The sequence below is a fragment of the Oxyura jamaicensis genome, chromosome 6 (assembly GCF_011077185.1).
Source record: "Oxyura jamaicensis isolate SHBP4307 breed ruddy duck chromosome 6, BPBGC_Ojam_1.0, whole genome shotgun sequence".
In the NCBI taxonomy this organism is placed as follows: domain Eukaryota; kingdom Metazoa; phylum Chordata; class Aves; order Anseriformes; family Anatidae; genus Oxyura; species Oxyura jamaicensis.
The window spans coordinates 23,237,610-23,257,017 of record NC_048898.1 but is presented as its reverse complement, the minus strand read 5'-3'; the positions used below and the strand labels follow the sequence as shown (position 1 = coordinate 23,257,017).

At 43.8% G+C, this 19,408-nt stretch overlaps 1 protein-coding gene across 6 annotated transcripts in view; it reads right to left on the bottom strand.

The window, feature by feature from the left end:
* Positions 1 to 19,408, bottom strand: part of NEURL1 (neuralized E3 ubiquitin protein ligase 1) — a 151,261-nt gene that overhangs the window by 39,359 nt on the left and 92,494 nt on the right. For all 6 annotated transcript variants that reach the window (XM_035329653.1, XM_035329651.1, XM_035329648.1 and 3 more), the window contains exon 3: positions 18,036 to 18,357. In XM_035329653.1, coding sequence (XP_035185544.1) covers positions 18,036 to 18,357 — 322 coding nt within the window. The remainder of the gene's footprint in view (positions 1 to 18,035; positions 18,358 to 19,408) is intronic.

Genomic DNA, 19,408 nt, shown 5'->3' with positions numbered 1-19,408 from the left:
CTTGTTTTTGAAGAACATAAATTTTCTAACTTTTTCCCAGTGCAAACTGGACAACGCAAATAAAACTCAATGCTTGCATGAAAATAAGACAACGGAGGAAACCCATGTGTGTCACGAGGCCTTGAAGCCACTGGCAAACGAGTGTCTGAAACCTGGCTCAGTGCTGGCCAGGGACCTGGCCAGGGCCCTCCACCTCAGCAGGGACCATCCCAAGAAACATTTATGGTGGAATAAAGGACTTCTCCCTGTTTCTACCAGAAATGTGGAGCTGCTGAAAAAAAGGTTTTCAGTGCCTCTGGGCATTCCGACTTAAGCTTATTAGGGCTTGCACTGCACTTAGCTTGTACTAAAATTGTTTGCCTTCAACAAGGAAATGGAAATGTGAGGGCTTGACACTTGAGCTAGCATTTAAAATGGGCTCAGGTAATCAAAACACCAGATCAGGGAGTGCTGGGGGCTGTGGAGGAGCTGAAATTAATTTCAACTGCATACTTCTAGTTTATTACAGTAAACAGTTCCCACCAACAATAAATGAAACTAGCCCCAGCTCCTTGTGGGCGTACCTGATCAAACAGGTCCACACCGGCTGCTTAACTCTCTCTGGCCAGCAGTGCTTCTTGTGCAAGCCGACGCCGTCTGTCAGTCATTCAGTCATGTCACCTCAGGATGCCAGCAGGGAAGGAACACGCCACCAGTCATATCTTGCTGAAGATACCCGAGATGCCTGCATCCTAGATACAGGCTTCTCTTTGTCCAGTCAGCAAACACCCAACACAAATTTAGAGCGACAAATAGCATGAAAGCAACTCAGATACCTGGAGGGGCCATGGGTCCTCCATGCTGTTCTTGTCCCCATCCCCAGCTGCTCTGGCACCTGGACAGGTGGGGACAGGCCTCTGATGACGGAGTCTGTGACAACACAAAGCGTGAGGATGGGCAGAGGGAAGGTGGCAGAACCATGTGGCTGCCCCACAGAGCTGCTCCCCAAGCACGCCGCGTAGGGCCGGCTGTGGGATGGGCAGCTCGGGCAAGCATGAGCCACAAGCCTCTGCATGCTCCTGTCCAGAAACACCCTGCTAGGAAAAACAAGCCTAATGCACGCTAGCTGATGAATGCCTCATGAGGAACAAAAACACGGCCTGGGCATTTCAAGCAAGTAAACTGGACACTGGTGTGCACAGAGGCAGGCTTGCTGCATGAGGAAAGCTGAGCCCAACTGGGCTGGTTTCCTGAGCGGGCTGAGAGCGAGCTAAAACGGACTCCTTTCCAAGCCACATCCCTACAAGGAAGCCTGCATTAAAATAAAATAAAATGGGAAGAAGAAAAAGGAAGAAGAAACCATATTCTGAGCTTAACCAATGCTGTGCACGCTTCACCAATTATACATAGTCTTAAAAATGCAGTAGTGGGCTAAACCAGGCTGAAGAAGCAGAAGATCAGCAGTGCTCCTTTGTGGCAGCCCTGGGTAGCTGTGGAGGGGACATGCATGGTAGCTGCCACCAAAACCAAATGGGGAAAACCTTGTTTCCATAATCACATCCATGTAAAATGATTTGGTAACAAGTCCAGCACATGATAACAGTCCAGCTTTCACACGTTCTATAAAAACTAACAGCAATGTTAAATGCCCAGAACACCTACATTTCAGACAACCTGCTGTTATGTGATATGAGGAAAGCAGCAGCCCTGCAGGGGCCCAGACCACAGGTAATCCAGGTGTTAACTGAGAGCAAAGGGATAACTGCCTTATGCAGCCAAGTCACTGCAGGTAGAACTGTCAACACTTGCAGAGATCTGATATATTTTGGCTCATGGCACGTGAGCTGTGACACAGATTTCACCCAGGGATGAAAGATGATGCAAAGATGTGTTAAATACTTTTGTTTCACCTTATTTAACCTTCTCTAGCCGCATCAGGGCACTGCACACCAGCTAAGGGTGCCCAAGAGAAACAAAGGCAGAGCACTTTGTGGGGCTCCAAGGGATGCATTAAGAAATCTGGGGGCTCGCAGCATAACTCATCAGGCTGCAGAACATCAGTACATGTGGTTTGGTACCCAAATCCAGTTTTGGTGATGAAGCTCCTCTCAGTCCAGGTATGGGTGGCATGTGACACTCCACACCTTGGGCAGAGCCCTAAAAGTCAGAGACTCCCCCTGAGGAGACAAAGATCAGCCATAGTGAGAAGAAGAGGAGCTTCCAGCTCTCCCTGCTCTGATTACTCATGGAGCAGCTGTAAGGATGCCCGAGAGCACCAGGGGCAGCCCCACACCACAGCCCCACGTGGGTTCAGTGCGCTGTAGCTGCTGGGAGCACGTGGCACGAGCCAAGTGTGAGCCTCACACTCAGTGAGACCTGACACATCCCACCAAGCTCTGCAGGCAAAGAAAGCGCCCAGGGCCACCAAGCCAGTGACAGCCTCAGCTGTGCCCAGCCCCAGCACACTGGGGGCACACGGGATTCAGTGTTTGGATCATCTCACAGCAGGCTGGCAGGGGCCCAGGGGTGCAAGCATTATCCCATTTGCACAAGCGTGGCGCTGGCTTGCCGTGCACTTTTACCCTTCGCATGGGGGCAGGCAGAAGGGGGGCTGCGTGCACAGGGACATTCTTCACTTGTCACCCCCAGGCTTAGGCTGTTTCTGTCTTCGCCGTTACCCAAAGGTGAGGAGGAGTTGAAAAACATTACACTGACAGCGCTGGAGGAGTTGCGGATGTAGGACTTCCCGCTACGCGCCAAGCAAGCCCACTGGAATGGTTTGGACGCGATAGGTAAACAGTGTCGGGCTCGCTCAGCGGGGAGACATTTGTATTTAGATGTTATAGATAAGTGGTGCATATTTGAGACATCTGAAAGTTATTATTCCAGGCAGTTTCTAAACAGAGAATCGCAGTTGCGTAGCCCCTTAACTCCGAGCTGACAGGCAGGATAATGATTTAAATTATTGTTAAACATAGGCTCTGTTTTAAGTGGATGGAATTCAACAGCATGGTAGGTTTGGGGGAAGAGGGGTGTATTGCAAAACACAACATTTCCAGTTGCTGCAATGCTGATCCATGGGTGTTTCTCTGCCAACACCAAGCATCATTTTTCACACTATGAAAATGGTGTGAAGATCCTCAAAAGGCAACACCATCCAGCTATCTTCTGGATCATTACCACTCCCTCTAATTGCAACAACTTTGATTAAGAAAAATGCCATTTTCAAAGCAAAGCAAAACATAAAACTTTCACAGGCTGTGATACAGAGTTCAGCAGTGAACTGTAATCATTTTTATAGTGCTTTTGAATTACAAGCAATTTATGCTTCCTTGAGCTTAATAAGGTTCTGTTTATTATGCTATCATTTTTTTTAATGAAGAGTATACTGATTTGCTCTTCATTAGAAGCACAATTACTGTATTGTATTAAATCAGAGTATAACATTTGTTTCATCCATAACGAGTTGTTTTCCAACATTTTAATGTATTGCTGATACTCAGCCCTGCACCTCCTCCCAGACCCCATACAAGCTGTGAACCAGCCCATCAGACGCTGCAACCAGGGCAGGCTTTTTGCCCCCGCCATGGGCTGCTTTCTGCCATACCAAAGGTTAAGTGTGGCAGCACACGCTGGCTCCATATTGCAGCCCGTATGCCAGCAAAGGTCCAGTAAAAACAAACTGGTCTCTTATGTGGGAAGGAGAAAGGGAAGAAAGAATTAATTTCTTGCTTATTCAGCATCTGCTTGTCTCTCTGTGTCACAAGAGTGCTCCCAGGCAGTATCTCCAACCACTGCGCTCTCATTTCCCAAGTGGGTAATTCATAATAATGTAGGCTAGAGGGTCTCATCTCTGCCTGTAGCCTAGAGATGCAATTGGGCCTTAAAAAAGCAATCGCACCTTGTCACTTAAGGGAAATTACATGGATGATTAATAATAGATGAGCCTCAGAAAGGCCACCCTTTCTGCACGTACCAGCATCTTATCCTAATTATCCTCATCAATAATGCCCAGAATTGTTTGGAAATTTTAGGGGAAATAGAGTTCACTCGGCTAAGTGTTAATAACTGCTGTGCCTAGCAGGGTAGGAGCACCACAGCAGTGCCTTTGACACATGAGGGGACCAGTAATTCAGAGGAGTGGAAACTCCACAGTCCCCTGCAAGGAAGAAAAGCGTCATAGCCACTCTGCATCCATAGTTTGTCCCAGGAAGGTTAGAAATCTGAACCTGAACTGAGAGCTGAATCCTTCACCACTAAAATTAAGGATGACTTTTTGTCCCTTATTGTTAATATTAGGTATCAATCTGATATACTTACACCAGACTGTAAAGGCTTTCCTCTGTTGCTTGGTTGCTGAACAATGAAATATTAAAAAACATTCTTCCCTAATGAAAATAATTATCCTGACTTTGTGCATTTTTCTCACCTCTTTTAATGTGGGAAAACAAAACAAAATAGAACAATAACTAGAGCTTGGTAGGAAATAGGCAAAACACCCAACTGGGTATTAAAGCTACTACAACACATTTGAAGAACCCAAGAGAATCACAAAATGGAACGGTAGCGATCAATGGAGAACATGGAAACAGTTCCTCAGTCCTCAAGCCGGGCATTGAATTTGCACCCTGACAAACCCATGGGGTGTGCTCAGGGGTTTTGCCTGCTGTGAACAGTGAGAAGTGAGTCCTGCCCCTTCCTGCTGCCCTTTGGCTGCTGCTCAATGGTCAGCAAGCACCAGGAGAGCTACAAAGGCAAGTGGAAGCAGGATTTCCTCACATTTGCCTCCAGAGGCAGTGGCTCTGTGCAGGGAAAGGGAAGTCTCACACCTCCAAACACCTCCTGGCCACAGCACAGCCTGATGGGGAACAGACCAACAGCAGCCCACACTGCCAGTGGGCAGCCAACGTGCTCCTGGGCTCAAGGCTCAATATTTGAGAGGCACACTTGCATTGGAGAGAATAAATCGTAAAAACCCCAAAGATAGAGTATTTTCCACATATTTTCTGTTCTAGCCTACTTTTAGTAACTCCAGACAAGCTACTCATTTAAAGAGCTGAACCCAAAAGGATTCAAAACCAATCTGAGGTGTTTCAGCACAGCACATTTCAGCAGATGATCCCAGCATGATACAGCTGCTTTGAAAACCCATCATTACTAAATTTGCATGTCCTTGCAAGAGCTGATAAAGACATGCTTCCTTCCCACTTGCAACCCAAGATTTATAAGTCTCCAGAGAAAAAAAATCCTACTAGTTTCTGTATTCATCGTCATGCTGCAAGCGTGGACACAGCTACCTGATGGTGGGAAGCTGCAACACTAAAACTGGTCTGGAATATTCATTTTTCTTACCTTGTTTTCCACCTGTGACATTAAATAACAAAACAACAGGCAGATCTCAAAACAAAATTGCTGCACCCTGAACGGCTTGGCTCTGCAGGAGTCAGAAAAAAAGGGTATTAAATATGGAGAAAGGCTTGCAATCAGCCTTTCTGAGGAAATAATAACCTGGGAAATTCTGACTCATGCTGATTTGTGATCAAGGACTGTGACTGAGATACCAAAAAAAGGAATTGAATCAGATTTTCATGGCTGTGTCAGAATGAATTAATTCTCATCATATAACTGGAAAAGATTTAACATCGTTGAAGGATTTTTAGAATGACAGCAGGATATGGAGGCTGTAGCAAAGAAGAAAACATGATTACTGGGCTGGAGAGAGTGACAGCAAGAAAAGATAAAAAGAAACTACATATACCATAAAATAATAGCTTGGTCAAGTAGCCACCAATAGGAATATCCTCAGGAGGGGAGAGCAGCTGTAAGTATCTGGCACTGGTGGCTGCAAATATGTCTCAGACAATGCTTATACCTGAATAGTGGAAGTTTTCAGAGGTGAAGAAGTTGTCTTCCTGGGACACTTTCAGAAGCTGCTGTCATGCACCACTGGTTTTCATCCTTCTGTTAAAGCCAGGCAGAAACTGCTGCCATGGTTTGTCCAGTGGTGTCATTTACGCTGGTGCCAGTCTCAAAGATGGGCCAGGATTTTTTTTCCTTGCTTCTGTGGTTGCTGCAAAACTTTTAAATTTAATCAAATATCAGCTGAGCTCACTCTGAATCTAACTATATCAAATCAGGCTATTTGAACTCCAAACACTTGCCTATAGAAATGATGCAGGTAGGCATAACTAGTTCTTTCTAAAGCCATGCTTGCAATTGATTTGCATTAATTTTCCAGTGTTCCCATTTGTAACTAAACCCCCTGCAGAAAAGCACTGAACTCAGTACACATATCTTAGAGGTTTCTGTTGTTGTTGTTTTCTCCTCGACTGATTGCTGTAGATGCTACTAAGTAGATGATTAGACTTTAAAGTGCAGCTTGGTAGACAGGAGTTCATCTGGCAGCAAATTCCACAGACAAAGCCCAAGGAGTGTGAAATTCCCATTGCAAACTACTGACCAACAAGATTCTACTGTCTCCTCACAGAGACTACTCACCTTCATCCCCCTTGATAGATCTGTCTATGTTCACTAGCAGAAGGCTTCTATAATAAATTAACTAGATGATAAAGAAGGTTTTTTGCACAAAAAGGAATAGGTGCTATCAAGAGCAGAACAGAAAGCCACCAATCTAATTTGGGATGTAAGAAACATCTGACTCAGATATTTCCCCATGGGTTGTTTTAATCCTGTCTCTTAATGATCCCTTTTATAGGGAGTGTGTCAGTAGTATGTACTTGACTTGATAAAAGAGCTGACTTATCTGCAAGGAACATGCCAGGCATCCAAAGTGGCCCATGCAAAATGGCTGAAACACTCCTAACACACCAGAGCAAATGGCATCAAATATGCTGTTGAGAAAAAGGAGGAAAAATAAATAAATAAATAAAATAATAATAGCCTTTGCCATAAATTGTCATCACAAAGTCAAAGCAAGACAGCAATTTACACATGTAACTTCACACCAGTGAGGAAACTAGGCAAGACAGGGATGGTATCCTGGTCATGGAGCTGTTCTTCCCTTCCCTGACAATATGTCCTGATCCTGCTTTACCAAGCCTGCCCTTCCTTCCTTGCTTTCATCCAGCAGTTCACCCTGTTTCCATGCTTTTATCTTCTTGCCCTCCTCCTGTTTCTGGACCCCATCTAAACCTTTCTGCACAGAAGCTAGCCATGTTTTCCAAGAACAGCAGCATTGCAGGGAGGCAACCTCTCCACCTCTTCTCAGGCTGCTGTAGAACGTCCCAGCCTCCCCCACTCACGCTCACCTCTCTCCTCCTGAAAGAGTCTTTACTTCTCAGGCCAGAAAAACCATTAAGCACAGAGCCTGATCCCTGTATAACCATTGATTACTGATTAAACACAGATCACTGGTTTTAACCTAGCAAACCCTGCACAGAACCTGGTAACAAGCAGATGGCGAAGAAAAAGATCCAGCAGGGCTCTTAAGCACATAGCTATCTTTAGGAATGTGAATTAACAGACTTACTCAAGCACATACTTAATTTCTGGCATGCTGGACACAGACACATATGTGTAAAAGGTGGGGAAGTATTTAACGCTCCTGTTGAATTCAGGTCCTGCAGCCTATGCAGTCTTCTGAGCAAATGAGAATGGGTTGGGAACTGCACACATTTAAAACCTGCTATTTTACTTCCCTCTTGAATTTCTCCTCCATCAGCTTTCATCCATTAGCCTGCCAACACAGAGCACTCTGCCTCGCCATTTGATTGTCATTTAGGCTCTTTGGAGCTCATCCGTTTCATATGGAGCATTTATCTTTTCAGTCGCACGTTCAAAACTGAAGCACTAGAAATTATAATACAAATAGTCATAATAGTGATTATGGCCTATGAAGAAATTATTTATGTATTTCTCTTGAGCAAGCCAATAAAGCTGAGCTGAAAATGCCAGTCCCTGCAGCTCCACAGTGAAATTCTCCATCAGTTCAGTTTTCTTTCCAACTGTTTCTAGCACTGACCTTCAGCATGAGGCCAATTTCCTTCCACCTGGCCAAGCAGTGTTACAGTCAAGACCTACAGCCTCTACCGTGTTAGGAAAGGAGTGATAAAAGTGTTTTGACAAATGCAGCACCAAGGCTCATCTCAGGCAAGAGCACACTCCAGTGTACGGAGTCATTGAATAAGATCTAGTTAGAACCAACCAGGCTAGAAATAGGAACAGAAAGCAACAGGACTGGTGTTCTTGTCAAAAAGATGCTTTCACTCAAACCATACTGGGATAACAGAGCAGTCTGACAAGCCTGCGAAAGGCTCAGGAGGATGATGATTGCTACCTACAAATGCTGAGGAGATCAAAGAAAAACAACCAGGTAAATGCCACTGCAGAATGAGGAGGAAATGTAAAAGTCTACAGAAATACATTGATAAAATCATCATCAGAATCCCAGATCAGGCAAGCTGAGATCATGGTGCTGAGGTCCTCCAGACCAGGGTGTGCAGAGAAAGGCAGGACACTCTGCATTAAAGATTTCAGGGGCTTCAGTTCTCTCCATGCAAGATGCACAGTGTTTATTGGCATGGTACCAGCATGGCAATAGGATTACTGGATTCTAAAGGCTTTTTCCCTAGAGCGGTCTTTATCCTCTTAAAAGAAGATAGAGCAATTAAACATATTTTTTTTTTCCCCTGAAGAGAATTAATTGTATGTGAAGGGTCACACCAGTGGCCAGATGCATCACAAGAGATTTTCATCTTCTTAAACTCACCAGGAACAGCCATTGGTACTACGCTTGATTCAGTGGCCAACAATATGATTTATCAGACTTAACTCTAGCTACAGAATAAAAAATTACCAGTTCCAAGTAAGTTTAATTTCAAACTCTAATAGGAGCAGGTGGAATGGGAATTTCTTTTGAAATTTACAGCAAAGCCCTTTAAGATCAAAATGATGTTGATGTATCAGAACCAAAACCTGTAAGTGACTGGACATACTGTTCTAGCGTATGTGTATGGAAATGTTTTTATAAATTTTGCGTAATTCTGCCAACACCCTGCTGTAATACCCATGACAGTACAAGGAAGCACTTACCTAGCACATCTTAGTATAAGTGATGTTACTTTCATCAAGTGACACAGCATACTGAAAACATAATAGTGCCAGAAGAACATATTATGATAATGTGATAAAAACAGTGTGGTAGAAAAATGCAAGGTGCATATTACCCTGAATGTCTGAGCAGGACAAAAGAGCCCAGTGTCTCTCTGAGAACAGCACCTTGCAGAATAACCTACATCCTAGGCAAAACTAATGTAACCTCTGCATTGAAATCAGAAGAAGATTTGATGCAGGTAGAGAATCTTAGAGAACAGCTTGACATTAGAATAAACATGGAAGGTGGGAGAAAACATCACCTGTACTTGCAAAATTTTCTTTCCAAGAGGACCTGGAGAGCTGGAGATACTGTTCCTTGCCAGAGACAGCACACTGGATTCAATGGACTTCAGTGACCCAGCATGTGTCCCAAGCTAAAGCCAGGAGTAGGAACAAGACCACAGCAAGCTCCGGACACAGGAGTAGTACAAAACCAAGGACCAGCTCAGCCCCAGGCACTGTCTTCAGCACAGGGCAAAGCAGATTTGTGGTGAAGAACACACACTTTGGGCAGCACAGGGATCTGTCCTCCATGCACACTCCCAGACCTCCCAGCCTCAGAGCACCAACACTGCCTTTGCATTTGCCTGCTGGAAGCACCACAGAAAATTTAACTGTTAAGAAATTCTTTCATCTGACTCAATACATCTTTCATCTAGACAACTCCAAAAGTTGCAGTGTATTGTTTGTGCTGAGACAGTCACATGAATTGTATTTCATACACATGAGGAAAGGGTCACATCCAGCTGCTGAACAGAGAGGCTTTTTTCTCTTTAATACCTATAAAATCCCAACTAATTTCTTCAGAATAAGAGAAGAAATGGGTCTAGCCCATTTCTAGCCCATCTAGCCTTATTGGCATGATGATTTAAGGTGAACCTGGTGTCTAAGGCCAGTTACTTGCAGTGCATATCAGGCACACTTAACGGATAACTTTTTGGTGGAAGAAAGCACCATAATTTAGCAATGGTTTCTTTGAGAGCATGGTTTACCAAGTTTAATGCTGTGGCACCAGGCACTGTGTACTCAGGTAGGCATTGCTGCATCAGCCCTTTGGTGCTGGAAGGGCAGCTTGCTGCTCAATGCTTCCTCCTGCCATCAGGGCAGTTTGCCCTTGACATGAGGGTGCAGAAGCAAGTTGTTAATGAAAGAGCTGGGACTACACAAGCAGGTGACACCACTTGCACTTTTGCCATCTTTCAGACACCTGTGAACAATTAACTCGCACAGACCTCTGGAGGCTCATTTCTCCTGACAAAGGTACTTGGAAGGAGAAACCCTGGCTTGAATCAGCACAAGTTCCCTCAGTCCAAAACTCCTTTGTTTTCTTTGGGACAGGCCAGGCAAGGTCTGGAGGAGCTTCTGTTGCTTGGTGTTTGGCCAAAGAGAAGTGATGAATAAGTAAAAACCAGAGGCGAGGTTCTGCTCACAGCGTAAAACCAAAGTGGCTGCAAACTGGTAAGGTTGGTCAAAATGGCTGGTAAAACAGAGCAGATTAGACTAAGGGTAAGGATTTCCAGACTGAGCCCAACAACAGCAGTTCTGCTTAAACAGCCTGGGAAAACAAATGGAAACTTTGGATTATAATGCAAGCTCATTTTTAGCTCTGTTGCTGATACAGATGGAAAAGGAGATTTAATTTTATTAAAGGTGTCAAACTTTTTTTTAATAACCCAGACACCTAGAGGGATAATAAAATCACATCCTCTGTAAGGTGAATTGCATGTTCAGCAGCTGTGATACCAATTAGATGCTGAAATGATGAAGTACTTTCTCATGCCAGTGGAGACATACAGTACAGAGCCAGTGTTTAGTTTTATCATATAAGCAATGTTTAGCCATCATCTGTCATACAGACTTAGGGGAAAGGGCCTCCTCAGCTGGAACAGCTGGAATTGCAAGATTAGCTCAATAAATTGTTTTTCTTCTACCAGATCATCTATCAGTTTATACACATAACTCACCTCTAGCTTCAACTGCATTCACTGGAGAAAACGCACACTTTCTGTCAAGCTATAGCTTTATGAACAAAAAAGAGCTAGCTTTCAGCTTTCAAAGACAGGGTTTGTGAGGTTTAAACTATTTTGCTGAAGATTTTTGAGGAAGGTATTAAGAAAGATGCAAAGATTAATTCCCTGTACTAGAACGTTCTCTCTACCTTTCTTTTTAAAGACTCCTCTCACTTCCACAATTACAATAGAAACCACATCAGACAAACCAAGGAAAATGCAATTATACGCCATATAAGTAACAATTAGGAGAATGTATTTTCTTTATTAAAAAAAAAAAAAAAAAATTATTTTAACCTAATGGTTTAAATCAAAATACTAAAAGCTCTGCTAATGTAAGTAATTCTTTGAAATCTTTCCCAGGAGTACACACTGCTCCATTCGCAGCACGCTCTTATTCTCTAAGGCCCTGCCTATTCTGGAAACTTCTACAACAAACAAGAACTGTGTAATAAATTCTGCATATATTCAATTATTCCAGTAGTTTATACCTCTAGTGGATGTAAAATAAGGTCAAAGCACTTTTAATTGGAATCATTGTTTCCAGACTACAGCTTCCATACTTCTGCTAAAAAATAACAACACTTAGCAAAGGCAAGATGAACTTCTTAGTAAAAACCAGAATATTTACCTCCTTAAAGCAACAGCCAAATCAATCCTGAAAACAGATATTTAATGTGAAGATGTCTTTTTTTTTAAAAAAAAAAAAAAAAAAGGAAAACAAAAATACACACAAGAGCTTATCTTTGCAGTGTCATTATCTGACTACAGCACCCACATACCCATGGTGTAAACACCACTTAAAATTGTCAGTTTTCCTTGTGCTTTTATGGGTACAATGGAAAATATTATTATATAGCCTTTCTTGCCTGTGTTAGGAACAATATTTCAGCTTAGCAGAACTAAAGGAACTTGACAAAGCACAGAATTTATTTTCCACTGATCCTGCTGTCTTGTTACAGTCTTCATTTTTCTCAGTCTGGACACTAATAGCCAGGCTAATCCCTCTCCCGTTTATTTCTACCCAGGTTCACTTGCAGGTTCTCCTGACTCCAATGTGAGTACAATTTCTGGTGGTGTACATATCACCAATAGACCATTATGTGCCACATTTTGTCCTTTCTGTTCCTATTTAGTAACGTTTTAGCTCCCTGAGCAGTCCCACTAAGGAAGAGGCAGTTTGGGCCAAAACAACAGGTAACACCCTTGAGCAATGGCGATAAAACAGATGTAATTCACCACTTCATCGAGACCCAGGCAAGTCCGAAGCGCTGACCCCTCGGAGGCCATGTTTGCCTTGGCGCCTGGCTGTCCCAGCACGCTCGGAGGTTGCCGTCCAAGCGCAGAGCCTGAGCTCCCCGGGGCTGCCAAGGCACGTGGCAGGAGTGCGGCGCGCAGGGGCCATGTCACGCGGGACCCTGGGGAGATGCCAGTGCAGGCTGATGTGCCCAAATTCTCTGCTGTTTACCATCAAAAGCAAGGAGAAGGAAAAAAGTCGCTGTATTCACACAGCCATGATGAGCTTGGGCTTGTTTGAAAGGGCTGTCCCCAGCAGCCTCATTGTCGTAGACAAGACAGACAGACCTGGAGGACAGACAAACCTCCAGATACCTATGGCTTAGCCGTAACTTTCGGGTACCTATTGCATCTGGAAAAAATATATCCCTCCAGAGATGCCAAGGCAAAGCAGGAATTGATTAAAACAACAAGAGATGAGTTATTTATTAAGCTGTTTTCACATTTTTAGCAATGTTAGAGAGCTTCCTGCAGCTGCCATAGAGACAACAGCTACAGACAATAAAACTTTATGAGCAATTTAAATACTCTCTCCCCTTAGGAGATGCGGAAAAACAATGACAACTGACTGCAGGTTGCATATATCTTGCCTTCATTAAGTAGGACTCTGTTTAAACACATATTATTCTTTTCCATCAGATTGTCACAGGCTTCCACAGAGAGGGTAAATAGTTTATAGCTTCCACTTTCAACAATGCACTGTAAAAATACACTGCAGTCAGATTTGATTATCTGATTTCATTTAGTGCAAGCCACTCTCAGCACATCAGCGTGCTTATTTGCATGTTTCAGAATAGCAACAGAAATGGATTACCGTGGGCAATGGAAAATAAGTTTTTGTACATGGAAAATAAAATAGTAATAACCACATTGTAAAATTACAGATGCATGTGATAAATCAGTTTTAGTCTCAGTTTCATACCATTCACACCTGAAATTTGTGCATAAATCCACCTCATTTGAGACTTATTTAATGTTTCTTCTAAAGGTGCCCTGGAGCTTGAGATTCAATTTACCTAAGAAGTGACATGGGTAAAGAAAGAAAAACATGTTCCCTTCCTTCCCTACAAAATGTGCAATTTCCTTGTCAGCTGTGTACTAGCTTGAGTCTCAAGATGGGTCACTTTGCAAGCACAAAGTGATAAGAAGCTAGGAAGGAAATATGGAGAAAGAAAAGATCTCTTAAATATCTAATGTAATATACAGCACCGTCAGTTAATTCTAACAGAACCTGTATACTTATTTGTGATTGAAGTATATATTTATACTCTGTCTACTCCAGGAGAATTTAATTTATGTATTTTTTTAAGTTTTCCTGGTTTGCAAGGTCTTACTAGATTATCACTTATTTTACATTTACAAGAGGTGGTGAAGCTTTGCTTTCAGCAGGTGCCTTTCAGTGTGCCAACCTAAACAAAATTACCCCTGGTTTTCCAAGTCATTGCTGGTAAAAACCGAGAGGACTTTGAAATACTACCTGAATGAAAATACAGATGGATGAAGGAAAAGCTTGAATAAACAGGAAAGGTGTTTGTTGCTGCCCATACTGGTAACAAATGGGATGAAGAGGAAAACCAACAAGTTGTTCCTCATGTTACAACACGGAAATATGGGAGAAGTGGGGCATATACTGAAATTACAATTTCTTTGTGGTCCTGTTTCTGTATTTTTAGAGCACATCTGTTGTGCTTTGAAAGAAGAGACATTACTTGGACTAGATGATCTCCACAAGTGCCTTTCAATTTCAACCATTCTGTGGTCCTGCACCACAATATTACCATTGATGAAATGGGGCATAAAGGCAGAACATAGTGGGTAAAGCTGAAACTCCCCACTAACAGGTACAGGAAAATGCTGAAAACACACCTTATTAATCTGTGCATCACTGAGGAAAGTTGCTACCTTTGATGTCCTGCACTGAAACCGTAGAAAGAGCACATGAACATTCTTAGCCCGTGCTAGGCTCACTAGCCAAGTGCTGGGAAGAAGCAGCCTAATGTGACACAATACCATTTGGTTCCCATGAGCTGCCATCCTTCTTCCAAGGCTCTGAAGACCCCAGGAGTTAACAGCTGGCCCCTTCCTTCTCTTTTTTAATGCTTTATTATAGCAGCGAGGCAGCAGACTGCTTATATTCAATTTTTCTCGGACTCTTTTTAAAGTGTGAACGAGCATGTGTGTATGTTGGAGTGATAACATAAGGCTAAGGCACATTTCTAGTAAATATTACTTTAAATTATCCTGGAATGTAAAAGTGCACTTGTGCAAAACTAGCTGCCCAAAAAGGGAAGCAAAGCTGTAAACCATCCTGCCTGCAAGCTGGGCATGTCGGCAGGAGAGTGTCACTGTATAAGGGTATGTTTACAGGTCACTTAAGCCTGCATCTAGGCTGAAACTCATGAGTCCTATAGCACTGAACCTCCATGCACTTGATTGCAGCCACCCCTCCTATGTGGGCCCTTACATTGTGGCAGGAAAGCAGCCGAGACCTTGTGGTCATAGGATCATCAGCTTTACGGGTGAATTTAAGACTTTTCTTCTATATAACGTGGGTAATGGTGAGGAGAACAAGGCGTAACCTCCCACATGACTGACCACGTGAATGGTGAACCTCATCACCAAAGCCACCTTCACAGTAGATTTAAGCTGGTCTCTCATTTAGATTTGTTCCAGCAGTGACAGCCAAGACGTGGTCCAAACTCAGTTCCTTGACCTTCTTTTGGCTGAAATGCAGTGGACCATGCAAGCCATTTTTACCTGTTTCAGAACAAAATTAAGCAGGCAAAGCAGCTGTTTAAAGGACTCTGCTTCTGAACCTACAACAGGGGCATTCAGACCCAGGGACACCTGTGACAGTCACATATACTTACGCATTAACTGCAGCAATTAAGTGTGTAATTAGCAGTAGGGAAGAAGCTATGGGTGAAGCCGTACGCACAACAAAATGAAGATACAAAAATGAAGATATCAAGATACAAAACAGCTGCTTCTCTTTCATCCACTGGCACAATTTAGTGATGCCGAATGCTGTGCAATACATGGGAATCTGATAGGGAGGTGAAGAAGGACTGAAATGGGCAGCACAAGTCTGGTGGCATCCTAAAGTGGATGCTGCTGCTGTATAACCTCCAGCAAAGACTTCTACCTCTCATAGCCTTTGGTCCTCCTTTTGCCCAGGTTTGTCTGTATTAAATCTGTAAGACAAGAGCAGTCTCACTGGACTTGGTCATTGCCACACTTTACTGCATCCCTAATTTTGACTGGGACTATTATTGTAATGTAGATGAGAGAAATAGTAAGTTTTGGAAGTTGACTTCTGGGGACATAAATGAGTTTCCCTGCAGAGCTGGGATCTTGCATTGATACATCACTGACTGCTGCACATCTTTCTCTGGGACAAGTCTGATTTTGGAAGTGAAGTTATATATTGGGAGTGGGGAGGGAATTATTCTGCAATAAACAGAAAGACAACCACCACAAATGGTAAAGCTTTCGGTCAGATTCCTGGGTGAAGCACACATAAAATCAAATGGAGTCAGTGCAGAGGTGCAGTGTGACACTGCAACCCTACAGTCTTTAGGAAAACAACGAGGCTCAAGAACAAGGAACACATCAAGGGGGACAGAAGGCAATAAATCATTGAACTGGAATCTGAAATGCTGGGCTGTTCTGTTCAGCATACCACTCCAGCATCTCCAGCCTCCATCACATGCCCTGCATGCCATAACGGTCTGAATTTGACCATATGTTTGTAGCTAAGCTATGAAATTCATTTGTCAAGTCCCGGGAGTTTTTGGCAAGTTGTCCCATACTATATGTGTGGTCTACTACACTAACACATGCACGCAAAGCTTTGCAGCGGGTATGTCTATATGATCCAGAGGCAACGGAGCTGATGATTTCAGTGCTCTGATTTTTAGTGCTGTGTAACAATGAATGGAGATAGAGCGGACTCAAGCCTAAGATGTTTCGGCACAGTTGCTAGGACTAAAGCCTGCTGAAGGCTGCTGGAACATGCTATAAATATGTATCTGAGCTCCACGCCAACTGTGTAAACTCAGAAGCTGCTTGCTTCATTCAGAGAGTTTATACCCACCAGAGCTGCAGTGAGAGTTCAGAGCCTGTTAAAATAGAGGCAAAACAGTGGCTGGCAAGAGTCATATTTTCCTTGTGAAAAGGGATGTGGAAGATGCTAGGACAATGCAGGGGTGGATGACAGATAGGAAATCATTTCTCGGGTGTTTTGAAAGGAAACACATAATCCAGAGTTATGGGCCCTCATTAATCAGGCAGAGGAGTCCTGAGGTGCCAAATCTCGCAAGAGCAGCTCAGAGAACTTTGAGTCATTCGTAAGCTCTTCCTAACTGAATCCTTAATGTGACATTTGCCCAAATTCTAGATCCCAGTTCAAATATCACCTTCTTGGCCTAAGAATGGTTGCCTAGTGGCTCTGACTCAAGCTGATTCACAACAAAAGATAAATCTTTCTACTCCTAAAAGAAAGCAAAAAGCTGTCGAGAAATCCCTACATTCCTCTGCCTTGTGCAATCTGTGGGGCCAGTAGTTTTTGCAACAAGACGACAGTCCCATTTCTTCATGTCCTCAACCAACATGCCTCTTCCAGGCTGTGTAGGTTGCTACAGGCAGCCCTGCACCATATTTCTTAGTACCAGTGCAGAAAGGATGCAGAACTGTCAAAATGAGGCTTCATTAAAGTCAAATATATAGCATAAAGGTGAGAGGGTTTGTTGTTTTAAAAGAGATTAGCAGGCTACATGAAAGAAAGAAACCAGGATCTCCCTCAACATAGCAGGATCATCTAATTAATTTCAGCTCATGGTGGATAGCAGCTACTATCTAATGTTTTTCTAAACCAAAACCACACCTGTGAAGCTGCTGTTACATGGTGAAGTGCTGTGATTTGCCTCCCAGCATCACCTCAAGGCCAACTAGGAGGCTGCATGCTGACACCTCTGGTCCCCACCTGCCTAGCAGACCATTAAGTTGGGTCCTTGGAGACTCTTTTCAGTTTAAGATGTATAAACTCAAATACCCCAAACCTTGCCAAGACTGCATGCCTTGGGTTAGACTGAGTCTTCAGGAGTGCCAACAACCTCCATTTTAGGTAAGGATGGCAGAAGACACGGATACTCAGCACTCCCCATCTACCAACCCCAACTGCATTTCCAATCCTCAAGCTCCAGAGCACGAATGTAACTCCTCTGTGAAAGCAACATCCTGGCAAAACCAGCCACAGCTTCTCCCAGGTAATCTGGATGATATCCACATTTTAAATCTGTCCACTAACCCAGCCAGAAAACCACAATAGCACCATCCAGGCAGGAATTACCCATAAAATATAAAATGCATTTCCCCACCTTGGCACGGGGAAAGCATGTCAGACAAAAAGAAAGCTTTGCAAGGTATGTGCCACACTCCAGAAGATGCTCGGATAGAGCATAGATGGCTCAACATCTCTGAGCAGGAATCCACTTACTTACAGATTTCCCCTCTCTCACGGGTGAGGTATCTATGTGCTAAGTTTCAAACACCCACTGGGTTGGTGAGATGCTGGCGGGAGAATGGAGATGTCTCCATGTTGCCCCTGGGCACGAGCCCAGCTCACACAGTACTCACCTAGGAGCTGCACCCCACGGGTCAGCCCGTAGACGTCGATCAAAGCCCAGAGGGGCTCTGCCGTCCTCACCCCGCTGAAGAACAGCATCGCGGCAGAGTCGTTCACCCGGTAGAAAACCCGTCCCTTCTTGTCCACCCAGAAGGCAATGATGTTCCCCTCATCGGCAAACTCTTCAGGCAGAGCCTTGGCCCAGAAACCGCTCTGGGAAACCAAGTCGGGGCACGCATACTTCGGCAGGGTGTCAGGGTTAATCCTTGATGGATCCTTGGAAGTAAACCCGATTCGAAGAGCCCCACTCCAGCAACACTGTTTTTTAGTGATCTGCAAAAACAACAGCAGCAAAAACAGCATTTGGCACTCAGACATCTATTTACACACTCCAGGCTCCATGCCATCAAGTATCAAAGGCCACTGTGCAGATAAACCCACCAGATTTAGGAAACTTTTTACCCAAACATCACTGCAGATATCTCATCTGCAAGTAGCGATACTGCACATTTAGGATACAATGCACATATTTTAAAAAAATTGCATCGAATCTATGGGGAGAGATGAAATGTAATTACAGCTGCATGATGACTCACTTCTATTTCTAGGGTAATTCCTTTTGGCCTAAGAAATGTCCTCTTGCAAAATGTGCCAAAAAAAAAAAAAATGGCCATAAGAGCTTTTATCTCAGCTGAGGCAGCACCTGCAGCACAGAGCTGTTCCCCCATGGTGCTTGGATGATGGGGTTTCTCAGGACCTGAGGGAAAAGCACTGGCTCCAGAATCACGGTCACCACCATAGGGTTTTCTGGGTTTCACAGTCAAGCTAAAGACAATCTCACCCTTGTTTAGCTTGTCAGATTGGATGAAATCACAGCTTTGCAGCAGAGAACTTGTGTGTGGAAAAACACAATTTAAATTATTTAACACTATTCAATAACCAGTTTGGGGACAATGATAGATGTTGTCTTACAAGTGAGGAAAACCTATTCGTTTCAGCCATGAGCGGTGGTTTTTAAGATATGTGGTGCTCACCTATACCCATCCTCCAGCTCCCCATCATTGTGTGCTTACTTAGTGTGTCTGAAAAACACACTAGAAACACTTGCTAATAAATTTTGGGATGCTGCATGCGTCATACCCACCCTTCTGCACCTCAGAGAGAGCTCAGAGATGCCTCCAGAGCCATCAACTGCTTCTCACCTGAACTGGGCCCTGAGCTGAAGAGGACAGGAAGGGAATAGGCAGTGGGTCCTAAGCATGTGCAGCACACCCAGAACACCACCCAGGCACAAGATCTCCTTCTCTCTGCAGAAGGGTGTGATCTCCAGGGTGTCAGCAGAGTCTCCATGTGGACACAATGCTCTCAGATATTTTTTTCTCTC